This window comes from Sugiyamaella lignohabitans, chromosome B, assembly GCF_001640025.1.
Source record: "Sugiyamaella lignohabitans strain CBS 10342 chromosome B, complete sequence".
NCBI classification, from domain to species: Eukaryota; Fungi; Ascomycota; class Dipodascomycetes; order Dipodascales; family Trichomonascaceae; genus Sugiyamaella; species Sugiyamaella lignohabitans.
The window spans coordinates 709861-733425 of record NC_031674.1 but is presented as its reverse complement, the minus strand read 5'-3'; the positions used below and the strand labels follow the sequence as shown (position 1 = coordinate 733425).

At 45.5% G+C, this 23565-nt stretch overlaps 8 protein-coding genes across 8 annotated transcripts; 4 read left to right on the top strand and 4 right to left on the bottom strand.

The window, feature by feature from the left end:
* Nucleotides 1–1378: 1378 nt before the first annotated feature.
* NOP14 (Nop14p) lies at nucleotides 1379–3877 on the top strand (the record flags this gene model as incomplete). Its single annotated transcript, XM_018879155.1, has 1 exon — nucleotides 1379–3877. The coding sequence occupies one exon, from the start codon at nucleotides 1379–1381 to the stop codon at nucleotides 3875–3877; it is 2499 nt and encodes an 832-aa protein (XP_018737097.1).
* Nucleotides 3878–4598: 721 nt separating this feature from the next.
* ATG9 (autophagy protein ATG9) lies at nucleotides 4599–5774 on the bottom strand (the record flags this gene model as incomplete). The annotated part of the gene is made up of 1 exon (XM_018879154.1): nucleotides 4599–5774. The coding sequence occupies one exon, from the start codon at nucleotides 5772–5774 to the stop codon at nucleotides 4599–4601; it is 1176 nt and encodes a 391-aa protein (XP_018737096.1).
* Nucleotides 5775–6190: 416 nt separating this feature from the next.
* AWJ20_2223 (uncharacterized protein) lies at nucleotides 6191–7141 on the bottom strand (the record flags this gene model as incomplete). Its single annotated transcript, XM_018879153.1, has 1 exon — nucleotides 6191–7141. One exon carries the CDS (start codon nucleotides 7139–7141, stop codon nucleotides 6191–6193), a length of 951 nt encoding a protein of 316 aa, XP_018737095.1.
* An 849-nt stretch (nucleotides 7142–7990) lies between these two features.
* On the top strand, nucleotides 7991–8917 carry DUS4 (Dus4p; the record flags this gene model as incomplete). The annotated part of the gene is made up of 1 exon (XM_018879152.1): nucleotides 7991–8917. The coding sequence occupies one exon, from the start codon at nucleotides 7991–7993 to the stop codon at nucleotides 8915–8917; it is 927 nt and encodes a 308-aa protein (XP_018737094.1).
* Nucleotides 8918–11290: 2373 nt separating this feature from the next.
* On the top strand, nucleotides 11291–12634 carry CPA1 (carbamoyl-phosphate synthase (glutamine-hydrolyzing) CPA1; the record flags this gene model as incomplete). The annotated part of the gene is made up of 1 exon (XM_018879151.1): nucleotides 11291–12634. One exon carries the CDS (start codon nucleotides 11291–11293, stop codon nucleotides 12632–12634), a length of 1344 nt encoding a protein of 447 aa, XP_018737093.1.
* Nucleotides 12635–12969: 335 nt separating this feature from the next.
* AWJ20_2220 (RNAPII degradation factor (predicted)) lies at nucleotides 12970–15444 on the bottom strand (the record flags this gene model as incomplete). The annotated part of the gene is made up of 1 exon (XM_018879150.1): nucleotides 12970–15444. The coding sequence occupies one exon, from the start codon at nucleotides 15442–15444 to the stop codon at nucleotides 12970–12972; it is 2475 nt and encodes an 824-aa protein (XP_018737092.1).
* A 3752-nt stretch (nucleotides 15445–19196) lies between these two features.
* AWJ20_2219 (putative heme/steroid binding protein) lies at nucleotides 19197–19673 on the bottom strand (the record flags this gene model as incomplete). The annotated part of the gene is made up of 1 exon (XM_018879148.1): nucleotides 19197–19673. One exon carries the CDS (start codon nucleotides 19671–19673, stop codon nucleotides 19197–19199), a length of 477 nt encoding a protein of 158 aa, XP_018737091.1.
* Nucleotides 19674–21213: 1540 nt separating this feature from the next.
* UBP16 (Ubp16p) lies at nucleotides 21214–23550 on the top strand (the record flags this gene model as incomplete). The annotated part of the gene is made up of 1 exon (XM_018879147.1): nucleotides 21214–23550. The coding sequence occupies one exon, from the start codon at nucleotides 21214–21216 to the stop codon at nucleotides 23548–23550; it is 2337 nt and encodes a 778-aa protein (XP_018737090.1).
* Between the last annotated feature and the right edge of the window lie 15 nt (nucleotides 23551–23565).

The following is a 23565-nucleotide window of genomic DNA, read 5'->3' as shown; positions in this document are numbered from 1 at the left end:
TTCATGACCAAGGTCCTTCGCTATGTCTCGGATTATTTCCCTAGCTTCAAAACAGAGTCACTATCGTGGTTCAGAGACTTGTCGAATTTTGAACTTGCTGATCCTTTGGCCATGGAAATCGCTAGTTCTAAGACTTGGTTTAGATCCAGTCCGGATGAACTGGGGGTTTATCTTGTTAACTTCTTTGAGTCATCGCTGTTAAACGATGAAGGAACCAAATTCGAAGAAGTGATCAGCCGAGTAGCAAGTGAGGAAGTGAACTCCGGCAATATACATACCTGGAAATTTGTTACTAGTCAGTTTGCTAGCTCGTTCTTTTCACTCGTTGATTCATCTCCTGTGGCCATATTTTTCCTCCCTATCATTTTACAGACGATACACAAGGTACTTACGAAGGAGGTAGATATGGTTCCACCAGACGAGCTACAGCTAGACAGATACGAAATATTATTTGCCCAGGGCATGAGATTAGCAGATATAGTAGGCTACAACGTTGAGTCTTACAATTTTTGGCGGATTATCCAGAATCTTTTCGACTCTTTGAACGTAATGTTTGAAGCAAAGTCCTCCATTAAAAATGGACCCAGCACTTTTCCAGCACCGACTATTATTACTCAAAATCTTGCATTTGCATTTTGGCTCCTAGTTCAAATATACAATCCTTCTAAAATTTCAGTAGGACCAACTTTTGAAAAGCCAACCGAAATTTCATCGACAACGACTCGGAACTTTATGACCAGATTACGAGTATTCTTGACAAGTTTCAGCTGGCAGGGAGATATTCCTATTATAACGTTCAAGCAAGGCACTCGAACTGCAACATTGACGTTTAAGGATTATTCGGTAAGTTTTTTTGACGGTCTCTCCCCAGTAAGGCATTAAATCTAACATAATTTTAGCATAAAACGTCAGCAAAAATGGCAATTCTCACATTTTGCCAATTATACTTTCAAGCATACAAGTCGGACTCTGATCGAGAATTATTTATGGAAATTATTCGGGACAGTCCAGATGAAATCCGCATTTTATCTTGGTTCAGCCAGGCTACGGAAGCAGAATGTTTCCAAATGTCGACATGTATCGACAACTTATTTATATAATTACAGCATAATAATAGCATTTTAATTTATTGATTCATGAGGCTTTTATTTCTCAATTTTCAGATAAATAGTTAACAGGAACCCGAAATATAAGATTGAACCCTGCTGCACGTGACCATAACAGAGGTTAGGATATTTCCTTCTGGTTAAGGAAGGATCGACCAAATTTTTTAAGATCAGCTTCACCATATGCAGCTCAGAGCGATACTTGAAATTTTCATCTTTTATTCTGTAACAGCTGTCCGACCTTTTTGAAAGCCCAAATTTACAAGGCAAAAATGGCAGGATCACAGCTTAAGCAGCTCAAGGCTAGCTTAAAAGCTAATGGTCTATTAGGTCAAACAAATACCGGTAAAAAGGGAAAGAGACCCAATTCAAGCCATGACCGAAAAGATAGAGACAAGGCTATTCAAAGTATTCGAGAAGCCTTCAATCCGTTTGATGTTAAAGTCACAAAACAAAAGGTGGATGTAATTGGACGAACTATACAAGGAGCTCAAGGAAAGCCTGGTATTAGCAAACAAGTTGGCGAAGAAAACAGACGTCGTGCTTATGAAGTTATGGCCAAGAAAAACAAGGCCGGTGGTATTATCGACCGAAGATTTGGTGAAAATGATGCGAATATGACTCCTGAAGAGAAAATGTTGGCGAGATTTACTCGTGAAAAGTTGACTGGACTGGCTTCAAGAAAGGAATCACTCTTCAACTTGGAAGATGATGATGGTGAAGACGATACTCTGACACATTACGGCCAGTCACTCTCTTTGACAGATGATTTTGAGCAGGACGACTTAGGAGTGGATGAGGACGATGAAGAGACTAAAGAAATTATTAGAAAACGAAGAATGATGATGGTTAATGGCAATGAAGAAGAGGAAGGAGAAAGCTCAGCTCCGAAATCGAAGAAGGAGGTTATGCAAGAGATTATCGCCAAGTCCAAGATGTACAAATATGAACGTCAACAAGCCAAAGAAGAGGATTTGCATATTATCGATGAGCTCGATGCACAGGAGAACCTAGACGAACTTCTTGAGGACCTTAATGCATATGATCGTAAGCACACTGTGCCAAAAGCTGAATCTGCAGAAAGAGATGAAGAGTATGAACAGAGAGTTAGGGAAATGGCTTTTGATAGAAGAGCCCAGCCTACTGATAGAACCAAAACTGAAGAGGAGTTGGCTAAGGAAAAAGCCGAGAAAACTCGCAAACTGGAACAGGACCGTTTGGCTAGAATGGATGGTGAAATTTATAATGACGATGATGATGATATTGGCCATACTAGTGACTCAGGTAGTGGAGAGGAGGATGAAGGCGAAGGTGATGAAGATGTCAATGATGCTGCTGAGTTTGGCCTTGATGTTAGAAATTTCAGTGATGATTATGTTTCCGATGGAGATAATATCGATGGTAGTGACGAGGGCGAGTTCCTCGACGAAGACGACGAAGAGGCCGAGTCTGAACTTTCGCAACCTAGCAAAAGGCGCAAAGTATCAGAATCCAAACCACAATATACATGCCCAGAGACCATTGATGATTTGGAATCAATTTTGAATCAGCAAACTTCTTCCAGTGAATATCCTAAAGTTATAGAACGAATTCTCGATCTATACCATCCAAGTAAAGCGGTTGGAAACAAACAGAAACTCGGCGTTTTTACAACTGTTCTGTTTGAATTTCTACAAAAGCCTAATTACACAAGTAATTATCCTCAAGTTTTCACTAAAATGGTGGAACAGCTCAAAACGTTGACCACTAGCCATGTAGAGGTGCTGACTGATTTCTGCCGTGAACAGATCTTACAGGTAAATGAGAAGCTCACTGCTACTCGATTAGGGGATTCAACTGTTGCTCCAGCCGATGTTCTACTGTTCACTCTGATTGGTCTAGTATTCTCCACCTCAGACCATTTCCACCTTGTGGTTACATCTGCTACACTTGTTTTAGCCCAACATCTATCACAGAGTCCACTTCGCTCTGCTAAGGATTTATTAACCAATATCTTTATCTGTGACACTCTTTTAGCATATCAGAGAATCTCTCAACGTTACATTCCAGAAATTCCATTATTCTTGCAGCGTTTACTGACTCTGTCTACTAGTAGTGAAGGTGCCAAAGACGTGGCAGAGACATTAGACATATTTGTTGAGGATTCTGATTTTCACTTTGACCTTGATATCAAAGCATTGAAAGGTCTTGATGGTACCCTAAAATTACTCGACTTTGTTGAACCCCGTGATAATCTTCTTGAAAGAATATTCCTGCATTCTTTGGACACTATCTCTACTGCCAGCAACCTGTGGAGGGACAAGCTAGCATACATTGAAATTTTTGGCCCTATTACGAAACTTCTTGAAGTTCACGGCGATATCCACCCCTTGGTGGCATCTACAAGATCAAAGCTTGAAAAGCTAATAGCCATTTCAACCAAAGAACGTGTGCCATTGACATTACAAAGCCACAGACCCCTTCCTATTCAAACATTTGCACCCAAGTTCGAAGAGAACTACAATGTTGACAAGAAGTCGTACGATCCTGACAGAGAACGTAACGAGGGTAATAAGCTTCGTGCCGAACTTAAGAAGGAGAGGAAAGGTGCTCTTAGAGATCTGCGTCGTGACAATGCCTTTATCGCTAGAGAGAAGATCAAAACCAAGAGACAAACTGACAAAGAGTATCATGAGAAGTTGGCTCGTTTGGAGAGAACTATTCAAACAGAAGAAGGCGCAGAAAAAAATAAATACGAACGGGAAAAGCAAGCTCGGAAGAGAAAACACTAGATTCCCATTCAATTGCTTCCCCCTAGCATCTGTATGTAAATATATCTATATATTATTATGATCATTATTTAATGTTAATTGAAATTTGAAATAAACAAAAACATGAAATCGTATGCATTTTCTTAACCACTCACTTATCATATCCTACGAGTATCAGTCTCTGTTTGCTTATAGAACTGATTAAGTAATCCCAAGACACCGCCATCTCCTAAGTCCGAAGCTTCAACATCAGTCCTTTCCGTTGGCTCTAATGCCAACTCAAATGACTCATCGCCTTCATCCAGTTTATGAGCTGCGTTAGTAGCTACGGTAGTTCTAACAATTGACTCGTCTAATCCTGATGCCAGACCAGCATTGTTTCTGAAACTAACACCACCATTGGGCCCACCACGGGGACCCAAGATGCTATTTTGAAGACGGTTGAATTTGCCCATGACACTCTGCTCCATATCCTGGAAATGATCCCTGTTGTTTTTGCCATTGAACGAATTACCTTGTTGGTAAAAACTACCAAATTGGTGTTGATGTGGAGCCTGATGGTGAGGTGGGTGTTGATGACTTTGGCTCTGTTGTTTTTGATAATGACGTCGGGCCAGGTAAGCGTTTTGCTCGCCGTCCCCATACATATCCATAAATGTTAAATAGGACTTGAGCATCTTTCCATCTGTTGTATCCATATAATTGCTTCTCAAAGCGTCCAATGATGAAGTCTACAAATCCGTTAGTCACCTTGTCTCAGCCGGTAAAAACCGCCATGGGTATACCCGATACTTACTCCATTTTTTTTCTGAACCCTGTCAAAATTGAACATAGCAAAACTACAGACATAACCCAGTCCATCGACATGTACTGAGAATTCACGGAAAAAATCAATAATCCTATCACAGCTATTGGGAAGCGAGAACCACAAAATGAATGGAGCAATGATGACACTAGCCAATTCGTTCAAGATGATCATGATTTTCAAATCATACATAGCTGCAAATTCGGCCTTGACAGAATCGGAATGAAGCCTTCCCTCCCATTCTTTCGGTAAGTAATGAGTGAACTCAGCCACGTACATCATGCTTGTCACAGGATCAAACACCAATGTTTCGTCAGGAATCATGCTCCGGCTAATAGCGACAATACTACCAAAAATTCCAATGTAAAAGAGCACTGTGCGATCCTTGGTTATCTCAAATCCTAAGAACAATTCGGGGTCGACAAGTGAGATTATACCCAAGACAGCAGCAAAAGAGCCACATACAAACGCTACAAACCTCAGCACAGAGACCGTTTTTTCTCTCGGAAACTGGTTGATATATCTCGAAGCGGCAGGATAACTCATATTGAGTCTATTCTGGAACAAATGAGACAGTTCATTCAACTCACGCATTTTCCATTCTGCTAACGGCGTATACTGCCTAGTGCCAATAGCACTGGGATCACGATGGTACTCATTGAAGTATCGGAAAAAGTACAGCAGTGTAAGGTATGCAATAATAAAAGGAGCACATAAAATGTTCATTATTCCCGCAAACAAGAACCTTCTTCTTAGTCCATCAGAGAGTAACCTTCTCTGAGACTCACGAAGAAAAATCGGTCTCAGCTCTCCCTGCTCGTTGAATGCGTAATCCATAATGCATAGACTCAAGTTCCATTCTAAAGTCCTGGTGAAAAACTGCTTCTTGCGGAGAAATGGTAGTGGCACACGAAGGTCAAGTATGTCTTTATTGATCATGGCAACTAGGTAGTTCTCCTTGCGCATGATTCGATTGGCAATTGAATGTTTATCCAGCTTCTGTCGCGAGTTAATGGCGCTTCCTTTAGTGGCAGCTTTACCAGAAGTCCCCAAATTTTGGTTCTTCAACAGCTCAATCTTCTCCACAACCTTTTTCCACGAAATGGTCTGCATCTCACTGTCTGAGATTCCCAGCATATAAAAATAAAAGTCGCGAAGATCGATCAATCGCCTCACTTGAGTGGCATACTGAAACAGCTTCATGAACCAGAAGAGAACAAACAGCCACAGCAAAAACTTATGGAAAAACCCCATGTTTGCAATGCACCTATCTTTCTGAATCTGGCTCAGTTTCGTGCTTCTTCCCAGAATAGAGTAGTCAATACACGATGTAAGATATGTCGCGAATCCTACTACGAACATAACCGTGACCATATTGAGGAACCGTGTCAACAGAATACAGTAGATACCGTTCCCAAGAAAATATGAATAGACCTGACAGTTAGTATGTTCTGTTACAGACTCTGCCTCCAGCGGCTGGGGCTCCGCTCCAGACCCCGCTGCTCCTTTCGCTGCGCGCAAGTCGAATGTTAGGGCGATCCGGTACTTACTTCTTGAAGGAATATATCGAGATTTTCGACGTTGGCCCATTTCCATTTAGCCCTTTCTTTAGGATCTATCATGAGATTGTGTGTGGACTTTGCTGCGGACCAGCTCGATGCCGATAAGTTATTGCCTTTTAGATCAGTTTTGTATAGCGGGAGCACGGAACTGGGAGGACCGTGACCACTAGCCATTGCAAGTGGACTCCTTCTGTGTGTATGGTTTGGCGATCCAAATCGAGCGGAAGGTTGGTCCCCGAGATCATTGGCAGAGAAGATGCGACGTGCTTGTTTTGGTGATGACATCTGATGTAGAGTGGTGTTGCTGTTTATGGCGCTGATGTCGCTACCACCATGTCCTCCTTTCACTACCGTACCATGGTTAGCAGTACTTCCAAGAGTAGCTCCTGAGGAAACTGTAGTCTTGGCAGTCGGTTCAACCATGAGCGACTGGGGAATCTCGTTATCACCATCTTCTTGAACTTCATCTGACACATTATCTGTGTGGTGATAGTTCGGGTGCAATCTTGTACCATGATTCACATGGGGTGGCGAAGAAATCGCCGATTCATAAATATTTCGTCGTTCAGTTAGGATATCATCAGATGGACCATCATCGTCGTCACTTTCGTCACTGTCATCTGAGTTCATGAGTGGTTGATTTCTCGCCGAATCGCGTCTGCCACTTCGTCCTGTTTCAGTAACAGATCCAATTGCTAAACCACCATTGCCAGAAGTGTTGTATTCAGAGTCATGTCTTGGATCTTGCGCCCTGGGATCAATTCCAACACCACCGCCCAGCGGCGTTGTCGTCTGGTTGTCATCAATATGTAGTTGTAGATTGTATAAGTTGTCGTCTTCGGAGTTATCTAGACTTTCGTACACAGTACCTTTTCCAAATATGCTTCCAATTATCGAGCCATTGTTTAACGATGGCATATTTTATCTATCAGAATATGGGATTGGATCTAAAACCTCTCATGTATGGTGGCCAAAATTATATAATAGAAAAGCAGGCTTATAAAGGCAATCATTAAATCGTACCGCGATTATGTAGTGCGATAAGCTCTTGTAGGGGTTTTGCGTCAACGCTTGCTACTGGAGATGACTGAAATCATGTGATCTATGTCATCATGTATCAGATGACTGATTGGCTTCATTACGGGCCATGGGGTTAATTTAGCTTAGTTATATTTTCGGCGAGTTGCGAAGATTTGTTCAATATAGGGAATCCATCCGGAAATTATATATTTTTAGACATATCAGATATATAAGATGCAAGAGTCAGGAGTGTATTGCTCGTGATATAATTTTACCACTACCCAACGATCTGGGATAGGTTGAAATTCATAGGAAATGAGCTCACTATGTGTCTATGTATAGAATTAAGACTACAGTCCTACTCCAAACGAACCGAAACAATAATGTCATAATTATATATGTAAAATATAATAATGTTCAGATAGGTTGAGAAGAGACTGCCTGGTTTGGATTCACGTGACCATTACTATCTAATCTTTTGGCAGATCGACGCAACTGGCTTGATATGAAATTTTTGCAAAGGGTGGTCAACATCGGCAGGCAACTGGAGAATAGAACGATATTGCACCAGATACGGTTGTTATGGAGTCCTTAAAACGAAAAAAGGAGAACCATCCGCTTCGAGTCATAGAAAGATGTAAAAAAGAAGGGCGAGTGGCCCATATTAGTGGGCCTATGGTACGGTATTCAAAATTGCCTTTCCGAGCTCTTGTGAGGGAGTATAATGTTGACATTGTATATTCGCCGATGATGCTTGCAAGAGAGTTTGTGAGAAACCAGAATGCTCGTATTACGGATTTTTCAACTAATGAAGCTGATACTCCACTCATAGTGCAATTTGGTGCCAATAATGAGGTTGATCTAGCACGGGCCGCTAAAATGATTATGCCATATACCGACGGTATTGGTCTCAACTGTGGATGTCCAATTAAAGAACAAGTACGAGAAGGCATTGGTGCAGCTTTAATGACCGATCCTGAGAGAGTAGCATCAATGGTCCGAGCTGTCAAGGCCACCTGTGGCCCTGAGTTCTGTGTAGAAGTCAAGATCCGTATTCATAGTGATCTTCAGGAGACAGTACGATTTGCGAGATTGGTTGAAGATGCTGGTGCTGATTATATTACTGTACATGGACGACGCAAGACTCAGCGGTCGAGTGAACCAGCTAATTGGGAAGCTATAAAGCTGATCAAGGAATCTGTAAAATGTCCTGTTGTTGCAAATGGTGACGCATTTACTATGGACGACGTTAATAAGATTGTCGAATTAACGGGTGTGGACGGTGTAATGTCTGCCAGAGGTATTCTTGCCAACCCTGCTCTATTCAGTGGCTATAATAAGACCCCATGGGGAGCCATCGAGCTTTTCTGGGACTATGTCACCAGTTATGGCCTGCCATTCCGTCTTACTCAGCATCACTTCTCAGAAATGGTTGAGCTCGAGTTCACTCGGAAGCAGAAACGAAGCCTGAACGAGAGCAACAACCTACCCGAACTCCTAGACTGGTTTGATGCACGCTTCGATCTAAAACGAAGAGGCGAACCCGGTTTTGGCGAGCGGGTTGAATTCCCCTGGAAATCTACTTATCACGAACGAGAACTCGACAACGAACTCAACGAAAATGCATCGCTAAACCTCGCCTCTGATTTAGCATCTGTTCACCTGGCTTCCTAGGTTGCTGTACGGGGCGGCTCTGCCTCCGGCGGCTGGGGCTGCGCCCCAGACCCCACTGCTCCTCTCGCTTCGCTCGAGTCGTTTTTAGGAGGGAATCAGACAGCTTCGCGGATGTGTTTTTTGTTTCATCTGAGGCCAGATTCCATGGTCGGGTCTCAGAAGATTCCTCCCCAGGATCTCATGTGGGGTTCATGCACGTTCCCCTGACTTCACCGCTTCAGGCTAGGATGTGTGATGCACATCCGCTATTAAGTCCATGGCAATTTGGCTCGTGGCTTCTTTATTTATTTTACATAATCATGGCATATGCCCACAAATAATAGGCAATTCTGTATAATATTACTAATTAGATTCTATCTTGGAATGTAGGGATCCTCAGCATTCAAACGAGAGGGGTTTAGACTTGCGAGTGCTCATATCAAGACGGAAAGAAGGCCAATTCCCAACTCAAAGACCAATTAAGTACAGATACTGAGTGTCGTTGAGCTTGAAATAAATGTCGATTGTTCGGGTATTCACTGGCGACCTAAGTCTTGATCAGGTTACTTTTCTATAGCCGACTCGGCATACGAAACTAGTAGATACACACTACTAACGTTAGAATGATCCTTGATATATTACATACTTCCCACCTAGATTGAATGGTCTTCCAACTTGAAAGTGTGCTCTTTCTTAATCATAATTCGAAAACTATCTCAGGCGTAGAATATATCGACAAACAGTAGGTCGGAGCGTATAAATGGTAGATTTTGCGTGGTCACCTACCAGGCTGCAGATGAGTATAAAAGCACATAAATTTCTTCCACAGTAGATCACATCTTTTTCACTTCGTCGGTATCTTGTGTTCAAATACCAGTCGATATGTAAGTTGTTCCAGTACACTACAAGTACAAAGCAACAAATGTGAGACTTCTTGAGAATGAGGATAAATTTTTAGTTTACCGAACGACCTCCAAGAGAGGCTTTGAGTCCTAGTTTCTCCGTCTTGGGGATTTCGGGGCTCGTTTTTCGTAATGAACATTTTATGTCATAGTTACACTGACTCTTTTTTTGATCTGTTTGTTGCTTTGTACCCAGCATACTCTGGGACCATGTACTAACATTTGTAGATATTTAGCATGTGCTGTCATGCCCGCCTGTAAGTTTGGATGTGTTTCTGTTACCCACCTGTAAGGTCATTCGATTATGGCACATCTGGCATTACCCATTGACCAAATCGGTTTGTAGATTTATATCTTCTTTATACCCCATTCCATTAGCTAATTTATTTATAACTAAGTAATTTCTCTTTAATAATCAATGTTTTTATATGCAACAATAGATCAACATAGAAGGACTTTTCATCCTCTGGTAGCCCTCTGACAGCCACTCAAGTGACTTTTTATACTAGTCCCTACCGCTCAAACACCCCCGCTAACGACTCGAGCGAAGCGAGAGGAGCAACCAGGGTCTGGGGCGGAGCCCCAGCCGCCGGAGGCAGACCCCCGTCCACAATGTCCGGTACCGGTGGCTGGCGGATCGTGAGGGTATCAGCGCGGCGTTATCGCCAATAATTTTTCAGCGGCAAGGGTAGGATGCAGGTGTGTTGACGCATTTTTTGGGTCACAGATTTTTTCTTATCTTTTCCTCTTCCCTTGCTACAAAGCTTTCGTATACACAGGTTGCCGACTGCGTATATTAATTTGAGATTTTCGTTTTTCGAATCTTCGGATGAAAGTTGTTTCGATCTTCACCTGTCAAGTAAGTTCCCGATCCGATTGAATGGCCAGTGGCTTATCAGTGACTCACTGATCTGTCCATGTCGCTATCTTAACGAATCACGAAATCGTGTAATAGTCGGCAGAGGTTTATTTTTGTGGTGTGTGGTTTGAAGGTTCGGACTGCATCTCATTTGCGATAGGTTTTTCCATCGATTTCTGTTATCTTCTGGATCATAAGTGTCTGGTGATATTGATACTAACATTGGCAGGACTATCTATCTGGTAAGCACACACACACATTTCGACGTCCACGAGAGCCTGACGCTGGATTTGGTCTTGTGAGCAGTCCAAGACTCAGATTTTGGAGAAGGATTCGAGGAGATACACAGTATCCAGTATGCTCATCATACTCTGATCAGTATCTGATGGGATTGTTCTCCTGACGATATTCGATGCCCGTTTTAATGTCACAGCTCATTGCCGGGAACATACTCTAGAATCAGTACTAACAGAACAGATCACATCTGGAAGACCAACCAATATTGAGCCTTTCAGCGCACCTTCATTGTCAATTGCTCTTTATTTTTAACCATTCACTGACTTGAGTCATTTTATTTTTATTTTTTATTATTTTTCACGTTCTCACTCACATTTTGCACCAATTTAATTCACAATGCTTCGCACCCTGTCTAAATCTGTCTCTGCCGGTTTGAAGCTCAATGCTTCGCCATTGGCCCGTTTGAGCTCGAAGTCATACTCGACAGTCAACACAGCTCTTTTCAATTCTCGTTCTGATCTCGACAGAGCCACTTTCACTATCCGTGACGGACCAGTTTTCCACGGCAAATCGTTTGGTGCCAACACCAATATTTCTGGTGAGGCCGTTTTCTCCACTGGTATGGTTGGATATCCTGAGTCCATGACCGATCCTTCGTACCGTGGTCAGATTCTTGTTTTCACTCAGCCCTTGATTGGTAACTACGGAGTTCCTTCATCCACTGCTAGAGACGAGTTTGGACTTCTCAAGTACTTTGAGTCTCCTCACTGTCAATGTATCGGTGTTGTTGTTGCCGATGCTGCTATGCAATACAGTCACTGGACTGCTGTCGAGTCTCTTGGTGACTGGTGTAAGAGAGAAGGAGTTGCTGCTATCACTGGCGTTGATACTCGTTCAATTGTGACCTATCTCCGTGAACAAGGTTCCTCTTTGGCCAGAATCACTGTTGGTGAGGAGTACGATGCTGATGAGGACGAGGCTTTTATGGATCCTGGTGCCATCAACCTTGTGCACAAGGTTTCTACCAAACAGCCATTCCACGTTCCTGCTGCCACCATCCCTGGCCAAGAGAATATCCACGTTGCTGTTATCGACTGTGGTGTCAAGGAGAACATTTTGAGATCGCTCGTTTCTCGTGGTGCCTCAATCACTGTGTTCCCTTATGACTATCCTATTCACAAGATCTCGCACCACTTTGACGGAATCTTCATTTCCAACGGTCCTGGAGACCCAACCCACTGTTCTTCGACCGTTTACAACCTGAAGAAGACCATGGAGACCTACGACGGTCCTATCTTTGGTATCTGTTTGGGTCACCAATTGCTGGCACTTGCTGCTGGTGGTAAGACCATCAAACTCAAGTACGGTAACCGTGCCCACAACATTCCAGCCCTTGATCTGATGACTGGCAAGTGTCACATCACCTCGCAAAACCACGGTTACGCTGTCGATGTCGCCACTCTCCCCTCTGAATTCAAGCCTTACTTCATCAACTTGAATGATCAGAGTAACGAGGGTATGATCCACGAATCACGTCCCATCTTCTCGACCCAATTCCACCCTGAGGCTAAGGGCGGTCCTCTTGACTCGGCCTTCCTCTTCGACAAGTACCTCGCTGACATCCAAGCCTTCAAGCAAAAGAAGTCGGCCCAAGGACTCGTCAACGCTGCGCCCTCTCCCCTCTTCGTCGACATCCTTCCCAAGGAGCGTGTCGGCGTCGAGATCAACCCCCAAGCTTAATGTCTACGATATATATAATAAACTCCTGGAAAGACACAATGCCTCCGGCAGCTGGGGCTCCGCCCCAGACCCCGTAGCTCCTGCTTCGCAGGAGTTGCTTGGACCGCCGACGAAACGACTCGAGCGAAGCGAGAGGAGCAACCAGGGTCTGGGGCGGAGCCCCAGCCGCCGGAGGCACAGGGCCCCGTCAAAGTAGGGGGATCGAGTTAGTTCATATTCATAATACAAAGTAGATATATCTACAGGAGGTCCCTTGATACAATATACGAGAAAACGAGGGAGAGAGAGAAAAAAATAAAACGTCTCTCAAACACTTGTCGGCAGTAGGTCAGCGCTTAGTTGTAGCCCCATCCCTGGCGTTGGCCCTGTTGGCCCGAGTATTGGCCGTATCCAGCGTAGCTGTACAGGTTCTGTTGGACAGGGTACTGGGGTTGTTGGGGCAGGCCGGCTTGGTGTTGCTGGGGTGAGCCAGGGGTCTGCTTGGATGTGTCCTCTCTTTGCAAGAAGTCCGAGATTCCAGTTAAACCGCCGGCTTGGCTGGTTTGACCCTGGGCCTGGGATTGCTGCTGTTGTTGACCCTGGGATTGACCTTGCTGTTGACCTTGAGCTTGCTGTTGGCTTTGTCCTTGTTGTCCTTGCACCTGTCCGCCGACACCAGGTTGACGGTAGTCATAGTAGCTCTGTTGCTGGTTAAAGAATCCCTTTTGGGGACCAGCGGGCGAGCCGTATTGGGCAGCAAGAGCCGCCTGTTGGTTGTATCCGTAGGTCTGGTAATAGTAAGCAGCGTAAGCTGGCGACATGTAGTATGGATTCATCGAAGGTTGTTGGTAAACACCAGCGGCAACAGAGGCTGGAGAGTTAGCGTTCGACGATTGGGCAACACCAGCACCTCCAGCAACTGCAGAGTTAGCACCGGCCTCAGCACCAGTAGCTCCAGCACTGGTTCCGTAACGAGACGAATCAAGAGATCCATTGTGTTGCGATTGAGTTTGCTGTTGGTTACCGGTCAAACCAGGTTGTTGTTGACCAGCAGCAGCCGCTTGTTGCTGATAGTAGTAGTTGTTATAACTGTTTCTCTGGTCACTAACACCAGCTCCATAAGGAGATTGATAATCAGTGGGGACAGAGTAGCCAGTAGCAAAACCAGGGTGAGAGCCTGGGTGGGTACCAGGATAAACGTAGTGGTTTTGCGAATAAGCGTTTTCGTAAGGTTTTTGTTGAACTGAACCAGCAGTTTGAGCTTGAGTTTGTCCGTATCCGTAGTATGCAGGTTGGGCAGCAGCAGCGGCACCGGCAGTTTGACCTTGTTCAGGAATGCCAGCAGGAGCAGTGCTAGTAGCAGACGAGTTAGCGGTCTCAGAAGCAATTTGCTGTTGTTGCTGTTGTTGTTGAGCTTGAGCTTGTTGTTGAGCAGGTTGAGCAGTTTGAGAAGCAGACTCAGTAGCAGGGGTTTGCTCGTTCAAATCAAGACTTCCAAATTGAACACCCACACGGTCAACAGTTCTACTGACGGAACCAGGAAGGATAACTGGAACTTCTTGAGTGACTCTTCTAGGAGCAGCGGCAGCAGCAGCTCCAGTAGAAGCAGTGTTAGAAGTAGCAGCAGGAACAGCAGGTTCAGGCTTGGACTCGAGTCCTGGAGGAATGGAGACTGGGATTGGCTCAGATACAGTCTCGGCAGCAGGCTCTTGAGTGAAAGCTTCAGTTTGTTCTGGTTGAGTAGTGGTCTCAGTGGAAGTGGCAGCAGCAACAGGAGTTTCGCTGGCAGCAGCAGAGGCAGGTGAAGCATTGGTAGTAGCAGTAGAGGCTACAGGAGCAGCAGGAGCAGGCTTCTTTTCTTCTTTTGGTTTGGCAATAGCAGCCCATGAAAGCTTTTGAGGGGCAACTGGTAATGCAGGAACAGCAGTAGGTGCTGAGTTGGATACAGGAGCAGTAGTTTCAGTGCTGGCAGCAGTGGCAGCAGCAGCAGGAGTACTAGTAGCAGCAGTATTAGATTCTGGTAGAGAAGAAGAAGTAGTAGTAGTAGTGGTGGTGGTGTTGTCAATATCAGCCGATGCAGATGGCTGAGGCTTTTGAGCAGCCCGCTCTTGTTGTTGATGTTGTTGTGGTTGTGATTGTCTCTTGGCTGCTACAGGAGCAGTAGTGGATTTTTTAGAAAGAGCATCAGCCCATGATCTTGTTTTAGGAGCGCTAGGAGCAGACTCGCTGGTGCTGGAATTTGTGGTAGCAGCAGTAGAATCAGTAGTAGAAGTGGATGAAGCATTACTAGCAGCAATCGAGGCAGCAGCAACGGCAGAACCAGCAGGAACGCCAGCAGCATCAGTTTCCCAAGCAGCAGGAGTACTGGTAGCATCTGAAGTATTATTATTATTAGCAGTAGCAGCGGCAGAAGAAGTGGTAGAATTGGCATTAGTATGAGTATGAGTACTTCCATTGACTCTCTTTGGAGCTCTACTACGACCTCTTTCACTTCTTTGACCTCTAGGAGCACCAGTACCAGTATTATTGGAACCATGAGTGCTGCTGCCATGACCATGACTGGCAGCAGAACCATTATGACGATGTGCACTGGTGGTATTGGACTCTTTACCGTCTGCATTAGCAGGACCCTTTGATTTACCTCTAGTACTCTCTCTGGTCTTCTTCTTTACTTGACCCCATTGTGAAACATGACCCTCTGCAATTAGACTAACACTTTGTTCAATGTCTCCTGAAGTTTCTTCGAGAACTGCTAGTAAATCATCGTCCTTCCAATCAGGAAATAGCTCCCTTAAGGTGGTTAACGCCGATGTGTATTTCTTTGACGACATTATTGATGTCCTGTGTAGTGACTATGTGTGTTGTGTTATGTGAATAAATATAACGAGATCTTAATGATGATATCGAAACCAGTCAATTGTACTAGTAGATAATGATGAACCTCTCAAACAAATGAAAAACAATCACACCAAAATCCGAATAAAAGTCCAAAAGAAAGTTTGCTAGCAAATTCTTTTGTTAGATTTGTTAGATAATATAGAGAAACAATTAGTGAAAAAAAAAAAAGTATGAAACAAAAACAAAAAAATTTGATTTATGTCTCGTACCAGATCTTGTTCACAAATATGAATTGCGTCTGCCTATACCGAAATAACAATAAAAATCCAGCAAAGAATTTTTTTCCTGTCTCGAATCAATGAATGGCTATGAATGAGAACGATTTTGTACTCAAACTACCGATTCACCCTGATTGATCCTCGTCCTCGTCCTCGTCACCAGCGTCCAAACGTCGTCCGTCGTCGTCTTTGTGTATATATAATACGTGGGCGGTACTTAATCCAGACTCACTCACGAAAAATATACACTCTGATTCTCGTCGTCCGTAGTGCCGGCCACTAATTTCCTCTTTCGTCTGTCGAATCAAGAAAAAACTTGGTCGTCTCTGTGAAAACCGAAACGTATGGTCAAAGTATGCTGTTGTATTGCGTAGTGTAAATGGAATGTAATGGACGATTGATTTTTTCACTGCTTTTCTTCCCAACTCGCTCCACTACCCACTCTTCTCCACCAGGCCCGGCTGGATACCCTGCCATCCTCCTCCGCCCGCCACTCTACCCTAACCCTGGAGATGCGAGCTGCGAATGGCCCATCGTGTGATCTGTGCCGGTCGGGACTAGGGTCGAACAAACGGGCGAGGGGGAGGGGTCGCGGGGAGGTGGGGCCAACCTCCGGCGGCTGGGGCTCCACCCCAGACCCCGCTGCTCCTCTCGCTTCGCTCGAGTCGTTCAGGGGGGGTAACTCCGATATCGGCCTGACCTCCAGTCAGTTCTGTTCTTCGTCTTTCGTTCTCTCGTTCTTTCTTTCTTCTTTCTTGCTTCCTGCATACATAATATTCCGATACGCCTTGGCTGGCTGTTGGCCGCTGGCTGCTGGCTGGCAGGCAGATCTGATCCAACCCGACAGATTCACTCACTCACCGGGGAGACCGTGCCTCCGGCGGCTGGGGCTCTGCCCCAGACCCCGCTGCTCCTCTCGCTCCGCTCGAGTCGACTCCTCCCGCTCCGCTCGAGTCGACTCCTCCCTCTCCCCCTCAAGCCAGCAACTCTCCTGCGAAGCAGGAGCAACCAGGGTCTGGGGCGGAGCCCCAGCCGCCGGAGGCATGCCGGTCCAGCAGCGAGATCTGGCATCAGCCCATTTCGTCACATGCATTCTGCTCCGCGGCACATTTGCAATTACCGGTTCAGAGATTCGATAGCCCGGTTGACGGCCTGTCCCCTCTGAGAGGGTTCCTGTTTTATTATCTCCTTGAACCCCGCTAAACCCCCCGCTGATGTGCCCCGCTAGAACCGCTAGCCCCGGCCAGGCACGCGACTCGCCGGTCTTTCCATACTGTTCCCGTTTCAGGCAAAACTCTCGATCCGGCGCTGCGTATATCCTGGTCCTGCACTTTTAGACTTTGGCTCGCGTGTTCCTTGCCCCTGTCCGTCGTCTCGGCGCATACCCCTAGCCCGGCTGGTTACTAGCGTCTGCTGCCCCTCATCGCCGATCCGGCCCTGGATCCAGGGGTAATCCAGGGGTATTGTTGGTGGGGTGGTCGCTGGTGGATGGTGTCCTGCCTCCGGTGCCTGGGGCTCCACCCCAGGCCCTGGTTACTTCTGCTTCGCAGGAGATTGCCAGCTATCGTCCACCTTGGCTCTTTCCAGCAAGTGTTTGTAGGCTGTCTTTGTCAGGCTCGTGAATTTGCGATGCAATCAGGGCTTTTTCTATGACTTTAACAGTTCTCACTCGGGTATATGCTGCGAGGGAAACTCACGAAATTTCTTGTAACTCAACGACTCTGTTGAACTCTTCGGGTAGTCACTGCCCCAGCTGTCATGATTTATACACTGACCATCCATGTTATCATAGTCCAAGAATTAAAAAAAATGTAGTATTATTATATTAGACACTAATAGAGTAGTGTGGGAGTACACCAAGAAGGATGAGACTCAACATGAGTACAAGTGTAACGTTCACATCGGCAACAACATGGTCAGATGGCTAGAAGGCTTCAACCAGCTTGGAAACGAACTTTGCGACAATCTCCCCACTACTGACGACAAAGACTTTGAAAACCGACTCTATCATCAAGTCACTGAAGATCTGAAGTTTCTGTTTGCAATCAAATCGGTTAAATATCGTATTGGAGCTGCCCTGTATCACGATAAACTTACTATCAAAGTTTATGATTGATTGAGATACGACCCTACCCCAACTAGAAAGAGAGAGAGAAGAAGAGCTCTTGGAAATAACGCCAGAAGACAATACCACACCTACAATGATGAACTTCGATTTCTTCTTTAATCAACGGTCATTCCTATCACACTTTGTTCCTGGGTTCCTCATGTCATCACAACATCATCGATTATCCGGATTCCAAATTATGTTCTCCCATTCTACTCAATTATGGTTGGTCATCTTACTCGAAACCACTTGGACCAGGCGCTTGAAGGCTGCCATTCCTCCACTTCGACTTTACCGTTTGATTTTATGGTATTCTTATTGTGCTGGCACCTCCTCGGCAGACACACAATAGGAATAGCTTCTTCGACTATCGGCTAGTTTCAGATTTCTTTTTGACAGACATATCTTCGCGATCTTGCTTCGCTGAGGTCTCATTCAGAAAGGTCTCTGGAACCAGCTTATAGCAGAAGCTTTACCACTACATTGGCACCCCGAGCCATGCACACTTGATACGAAATGGTAACGTTGACCCCCAACCACACTTGAGAACTGGGAACCACGGGAAACGGACTCACCACTCTGGAAATGACTGAGGAACCTTGAACAGGCCCAAAGCTGACCTACTTTTGTTTGTATCACTTGTTGTATTTCTCTTTAGTAATGAATTATTTTTATACTACCCACTCAGCCAATGATTCCAGTCCTCTGTTCTGTTATAAAAGAGCTCTGCTCAGGGCACGCCAGATAATTACTCTGGGAGTGCACCTCATACCTCCATCACTGATACTCATAGTCAACTGGTATAGCTTCATATTAAGTACAACTAAATCTACAGTCGTGAAGCCATTTAACAGAACGACTGACTCCATGCCTCCGGCGGCTGGGGCTCTGCCCCAGACCCCGTAGCTCCTGCTTCGCAGGAGATGGCTAGGACCGTCAAACGGTTACGGGGGTGGTTCAAGGCATCTCAGCTAAATGTTTTTGGCAGCCCTGCCAAATAAGAAATCTCAACTGGTCTCACTTGAAGTAAGATGTAGCTCGAACGCAAAACATATCAGCTTTCTATGATTCGATTCTATCAGATTTTGTCCCTTTATCAGAGGGCTCATGCAATTATGGGATATAGAACCCCACCAGGCACTTGTCGAGCATGTGCTCGTAGTTCACCCAAGCGTGGGTCGACTGGAAGAGCCTGGTGCCATCCTTTCCAGCACACCGCATCACATCACGCTCACCACCCGGGTGAAACGACACATACGGAGTCAGATTATACACCTTTCCTCCCAAAGCCGTCCATGCATCTTCACGAGTATTGTGCTTGGCGAGTTCTTCACGAGAAACCCGCAACAACTGCGGTGTATCAACTCCCTGAAAACCTGTTAGTATCACTATACGGGACTGGGGAGTGTGCCTCCGTCGGCTGAGGCTCCGCCCCAGACCCCGTAGCTCCTCTCGCTCCGCTCGAGTCGTCACCCGAGGCATCAGAAAGACCCCGAGAACCTTTAAAGGGGACGCCCGAAACCCGACTCGAGCGCAGCGAGAGGAGCAGCGGGGTCTGGGGCGCAGCCCCAGCCGCCGGAGGCGAACAGGTACCTACCCTGAGATTAGCCCCCGAATTTCGAAGATTGGCCCAGTCAAGCGCCGAGTGGCCTGGTTGGAGGGCTACTTTTTTACGACGAGCCGCGGCCGCTGGTTGAGGACCGCTGATAGCTCGTGAGCCTGATGCTCGTTGGGCCGAGTTTATGCTGGGGAAGAGTGTGGACTGGGCGTTGCCAGGTGGTGGTGCCAGCATTTTTTTGCGGTCAGGCGGAGGACCCAGCTGTGGCTGTTCTGACATCTCGAGAAAGTCTTTTTGATTTTGAGGAAAATGCGAAGGGAATGGACCTGGTCGAGTCGAGGGGAGGCAAGATAGGGTCTTGAATGCGTTTTTTTTATGAGAAGTTTAAAATGCTGAGCAAGCAGCAGTCGGAGACGTGGCAGAAATCTCTATATACAGGTTTTCATCAACAACCTCATAGATCTGGAAGTCCGAAAATAAGTCACAAGAATTCACCCCCTGTAAAATGAATGAACAGGCCGACAGTCAGATCTATATCGTATAATAATCAGCTGCATCTGATTCGCGCTAGCCGCTCGGCGGCTCCTGCTCCTGCGTCGCATCGGCAGGGTCCATTTAACAACCGTTGAGGACCCTGCATGTTCACTCCTCGCAGCATCTCCGGCTCCCCACACTCAATTCACACGGTACCAGCTGTTCATATCTACACTTGGCTGGTCAGTTCTTTTAGTTTCTTGTGGATCTCGGTCTATCAAACAGTTCCTCGGATCGGATCACTATGGGAACTTTACGAAACCACCTTCTCTCCTGTGAAGCAAGGCCAACCGGTCTTGGGCTCAGCCACCAGTGTCAGGACTTCCATCTGGGTGCAACAGGAAACAGCAGTTCTGAGACCGGTTTGTTCAAATTTTGGCAGTGGAAATACGGTTACCCCATGTCTTGGGTTAGGGCTCTCAGATGAGCCGTGGGGTCGGGCGTAATCGCGGCTGAAGATCTTGGGAACCTTAGACTTAGACTTAGCTTAACTATGTTAGTGATTAGGTTAGATTGAACAGAAATCGGAAAAGTGATCTGATGAAGACCAAACATTTCGGATAGTCTGGGAATCCATTTATATTACACTTTTGCACTTGATTGGTAACTTGAGTCCAACTTTAGACTCGGTGTACGACAATCCACTAATAAGAACAAAAAAGCGTCGGCAGTACTGCGGAAATCAAATATCTGGCCTCGTTTATCTGACACTGGTGCACCGGACAATTACCTTTAACCGGTATTTCTAATTACGTTTCCTTGGGTCCAAATTAAATCCTGACTATAATTAGCTTCTTTTTTCCTAAAAGATTATTACTGATATCGAATTGACTTGACTCTTGATTTATTATCTTGTCATCTACGGCACGAATTTTCCACGGCGCTTGGTTCACTGGCTCGTATTTTTGGCTAAAGTTGTGATAATTAGAACTTCATTCATTGGATTATTTGGCTGATTGCCGTAGTAATAACACGTTTTCTGTTTACATTGCTGCCTGAAAGTGTTATCAGTTTGTATTTTGGATCATATATATTGGATTGGGGTTTTTTTGATAGTGCGGGGTATTAGAGGTAGATATCAGATAACGACCTGGTGGACTATATGACCCACTCTTTGTACACATCTACAGCACCTGATGTTCAACACTGGACAAAGTCGCTGATATATTTATTTGGAATTGGAAGCCTTGCTTACATTTTGCTCCCTAGTTTATACGAACAAATCGATACCTGGAATCCATTGAGCTTAGTTGTACCAATCTTTGGGGGAAAGCGAGGCCATAAAATGAATGTCCTCAGAAGGAAGAAAAAATCCGGCAAGTACACAGTGGGTTTAACCAACCGAGCCAATGACTGTTTTGCTAATTCGAATATTCAAGCTCTGGCAGCTGTTCCGGGGCTGGTGGACTATTTGCTGCAGCTCAACGCTGCCGCTATAGCACTTAGTAATCCAGATGCTGTGAGGATGTCTGTACCAGGAACATCTGTGCCAGGAAATACGACTGCCGAGAAAAGAAAGTTGGCAAGCTCGACTGAGAAAAGTCTTCCTCAGACACCCGACTCACAACCTGCTGTAGCAATTGCTGATTCTCCGGCTGCTGGTGGTACCGCTACTCCAGCATCCTCTGCTAAAACTAATACCAATAACTCTGGTGCTACAACTGATATTCCAACAAGACCTACAACACCATCTGCCCAAATTGCGACTGCTGTCACACCAAAGTCGCCGTCTGGAGGGTATGGAGCCAGTATGCCTGCATCAAACGCACAAACACTGACGCCTCTACTATCAAATGCATTATTGAGAATAATTAAAGAGTTAAATGAACCTATTCTGGTTCCTAAGACTCTGTCACCATGGACATTCCTTGGCGTGCTTGAAAAAATATACAAGTCTCGTATATCTCGCAACCAGCATGATGCACATGAACTGCTCCACCTTATCCTTGAGACACTTGAGAATGAGTACGACAAAATAGTCAAAGAATCACGGTCACGAACCGAGAAACAGTCTATATGGGGTAACATTGCAGCCTCTCACCCATCACCACTTGAGGATGCCGAGTTGGAAAGTGAGCAAGAAGCACCCAAGTCGTTTGCATTTTCAGGATCCACAATCGACCGAATCACATGTTCGCGATGTGGATACTCTCCACCAGCCACCCCATCTGCATTTTTAGTGCTTTCATTGATGGTACCACAGAAAAAGTCTGCACAACTAACGGATTTGCTTGACGGATTATCAAGTCCTGAGTATATCCAAGACTACGGATGTCAACTGTGTCGACTTAAGCATGCGAGTATGATGAAAAATGGCGACCAGTTCAAACAATACTTATCTGATCCCTCGAAGCTTCCATCTGAGTTGGAAGACAAACTACCGAAGAACATTGTTAGCCCAATAGCCAAGTCGACTAGATTCCATAGGCTTCCTGATGTATTGGCTATTCATCTATCACGATCTATATACGGTGGGTTTGGTGCATCGCGTAATTCGTGCAAGGTATCTACCAAAGAGTTTATCGAGTTAACAGAGAATGAAACTGGAAACATTATAAGATACAAGCTCATGGCCATGATTCGTCACAAAGGTACCCATCAGATGGGCCACTATGAGTGTTTCAGGCGTAAGAATTTAGATACATGGCGTGATATTCTACAAATGTTGGATGAGGATGAAAAGGATCGAGAAATTAAAAAGGGACTGCGACTTCACAAACAGCAGACACCGTCTGTGTCATCATTTCAAGGATCTGGGACTGGAACTGGAACTGCTCAATCAGCCACTCCAACACCTAGACAACTTGCTACAACAGCTAGCACCGCTGGTACGATAAGTGCTAATTCGTCTCCTCGTCTAGACTTGGCCACTGGTGCCATTAATGGTAACTATGGAGGTACGGCCGCAGTGCCTACGGCTACAGCGACTCCAGTGGCCTCGTCGCCTACTATTGCTTCAATGAATTCATCCAATTCAAGCTCTGGAGCCTCGTCGTCCATCACCACTAAATCATCTGCTACTGAGATCACGAACTACACGATGTCCACGACACCATCATCTCCATTGACAACGATAACGACACCATCTTCGTCAATCCCTGAAACTGCATTCTCATCCTCGGCAACCACTGGGGACTCTCAATCACCTGCTCCTTCACTTGCATCTGATAATGTGACGTTATCCAGCGCATCATCATCCATTTCTGGGGTATCCGCGGCATCAGCTCCTCTTCGACTGACTGCTGATACACCTTCATCTCCGGCGCTCTCACCTCCACCATCAGCAATTCCCCTGCCATATCCAGCAGACCGGTCGATGCCATCTCCAGCAAGTGTGTCAATCAGCGAATTTGCTTCAGCAGAAATTAGTCTTGACGCAATTCGTGCTGTTCCGCTGTCAGCGGCTACCTTGAATGGAACAAAACGCCCAGTCTTCACGGCTCCGACAACCCCAACACGCTCGCCAACGCCCACCCTCCTCTCTGTACAACAAAACGTCTCGCCGCCAAGTCACCACGAATGGTGGAAGGTCAGTGATGACAAGGTATGGGAGTGTACTACTAAAGAAGTTCTCCGCGAAGAATCGGGTGCATATCTCCTCTTCTATGAAAGACTTACATAATTAACATTGTTTTTA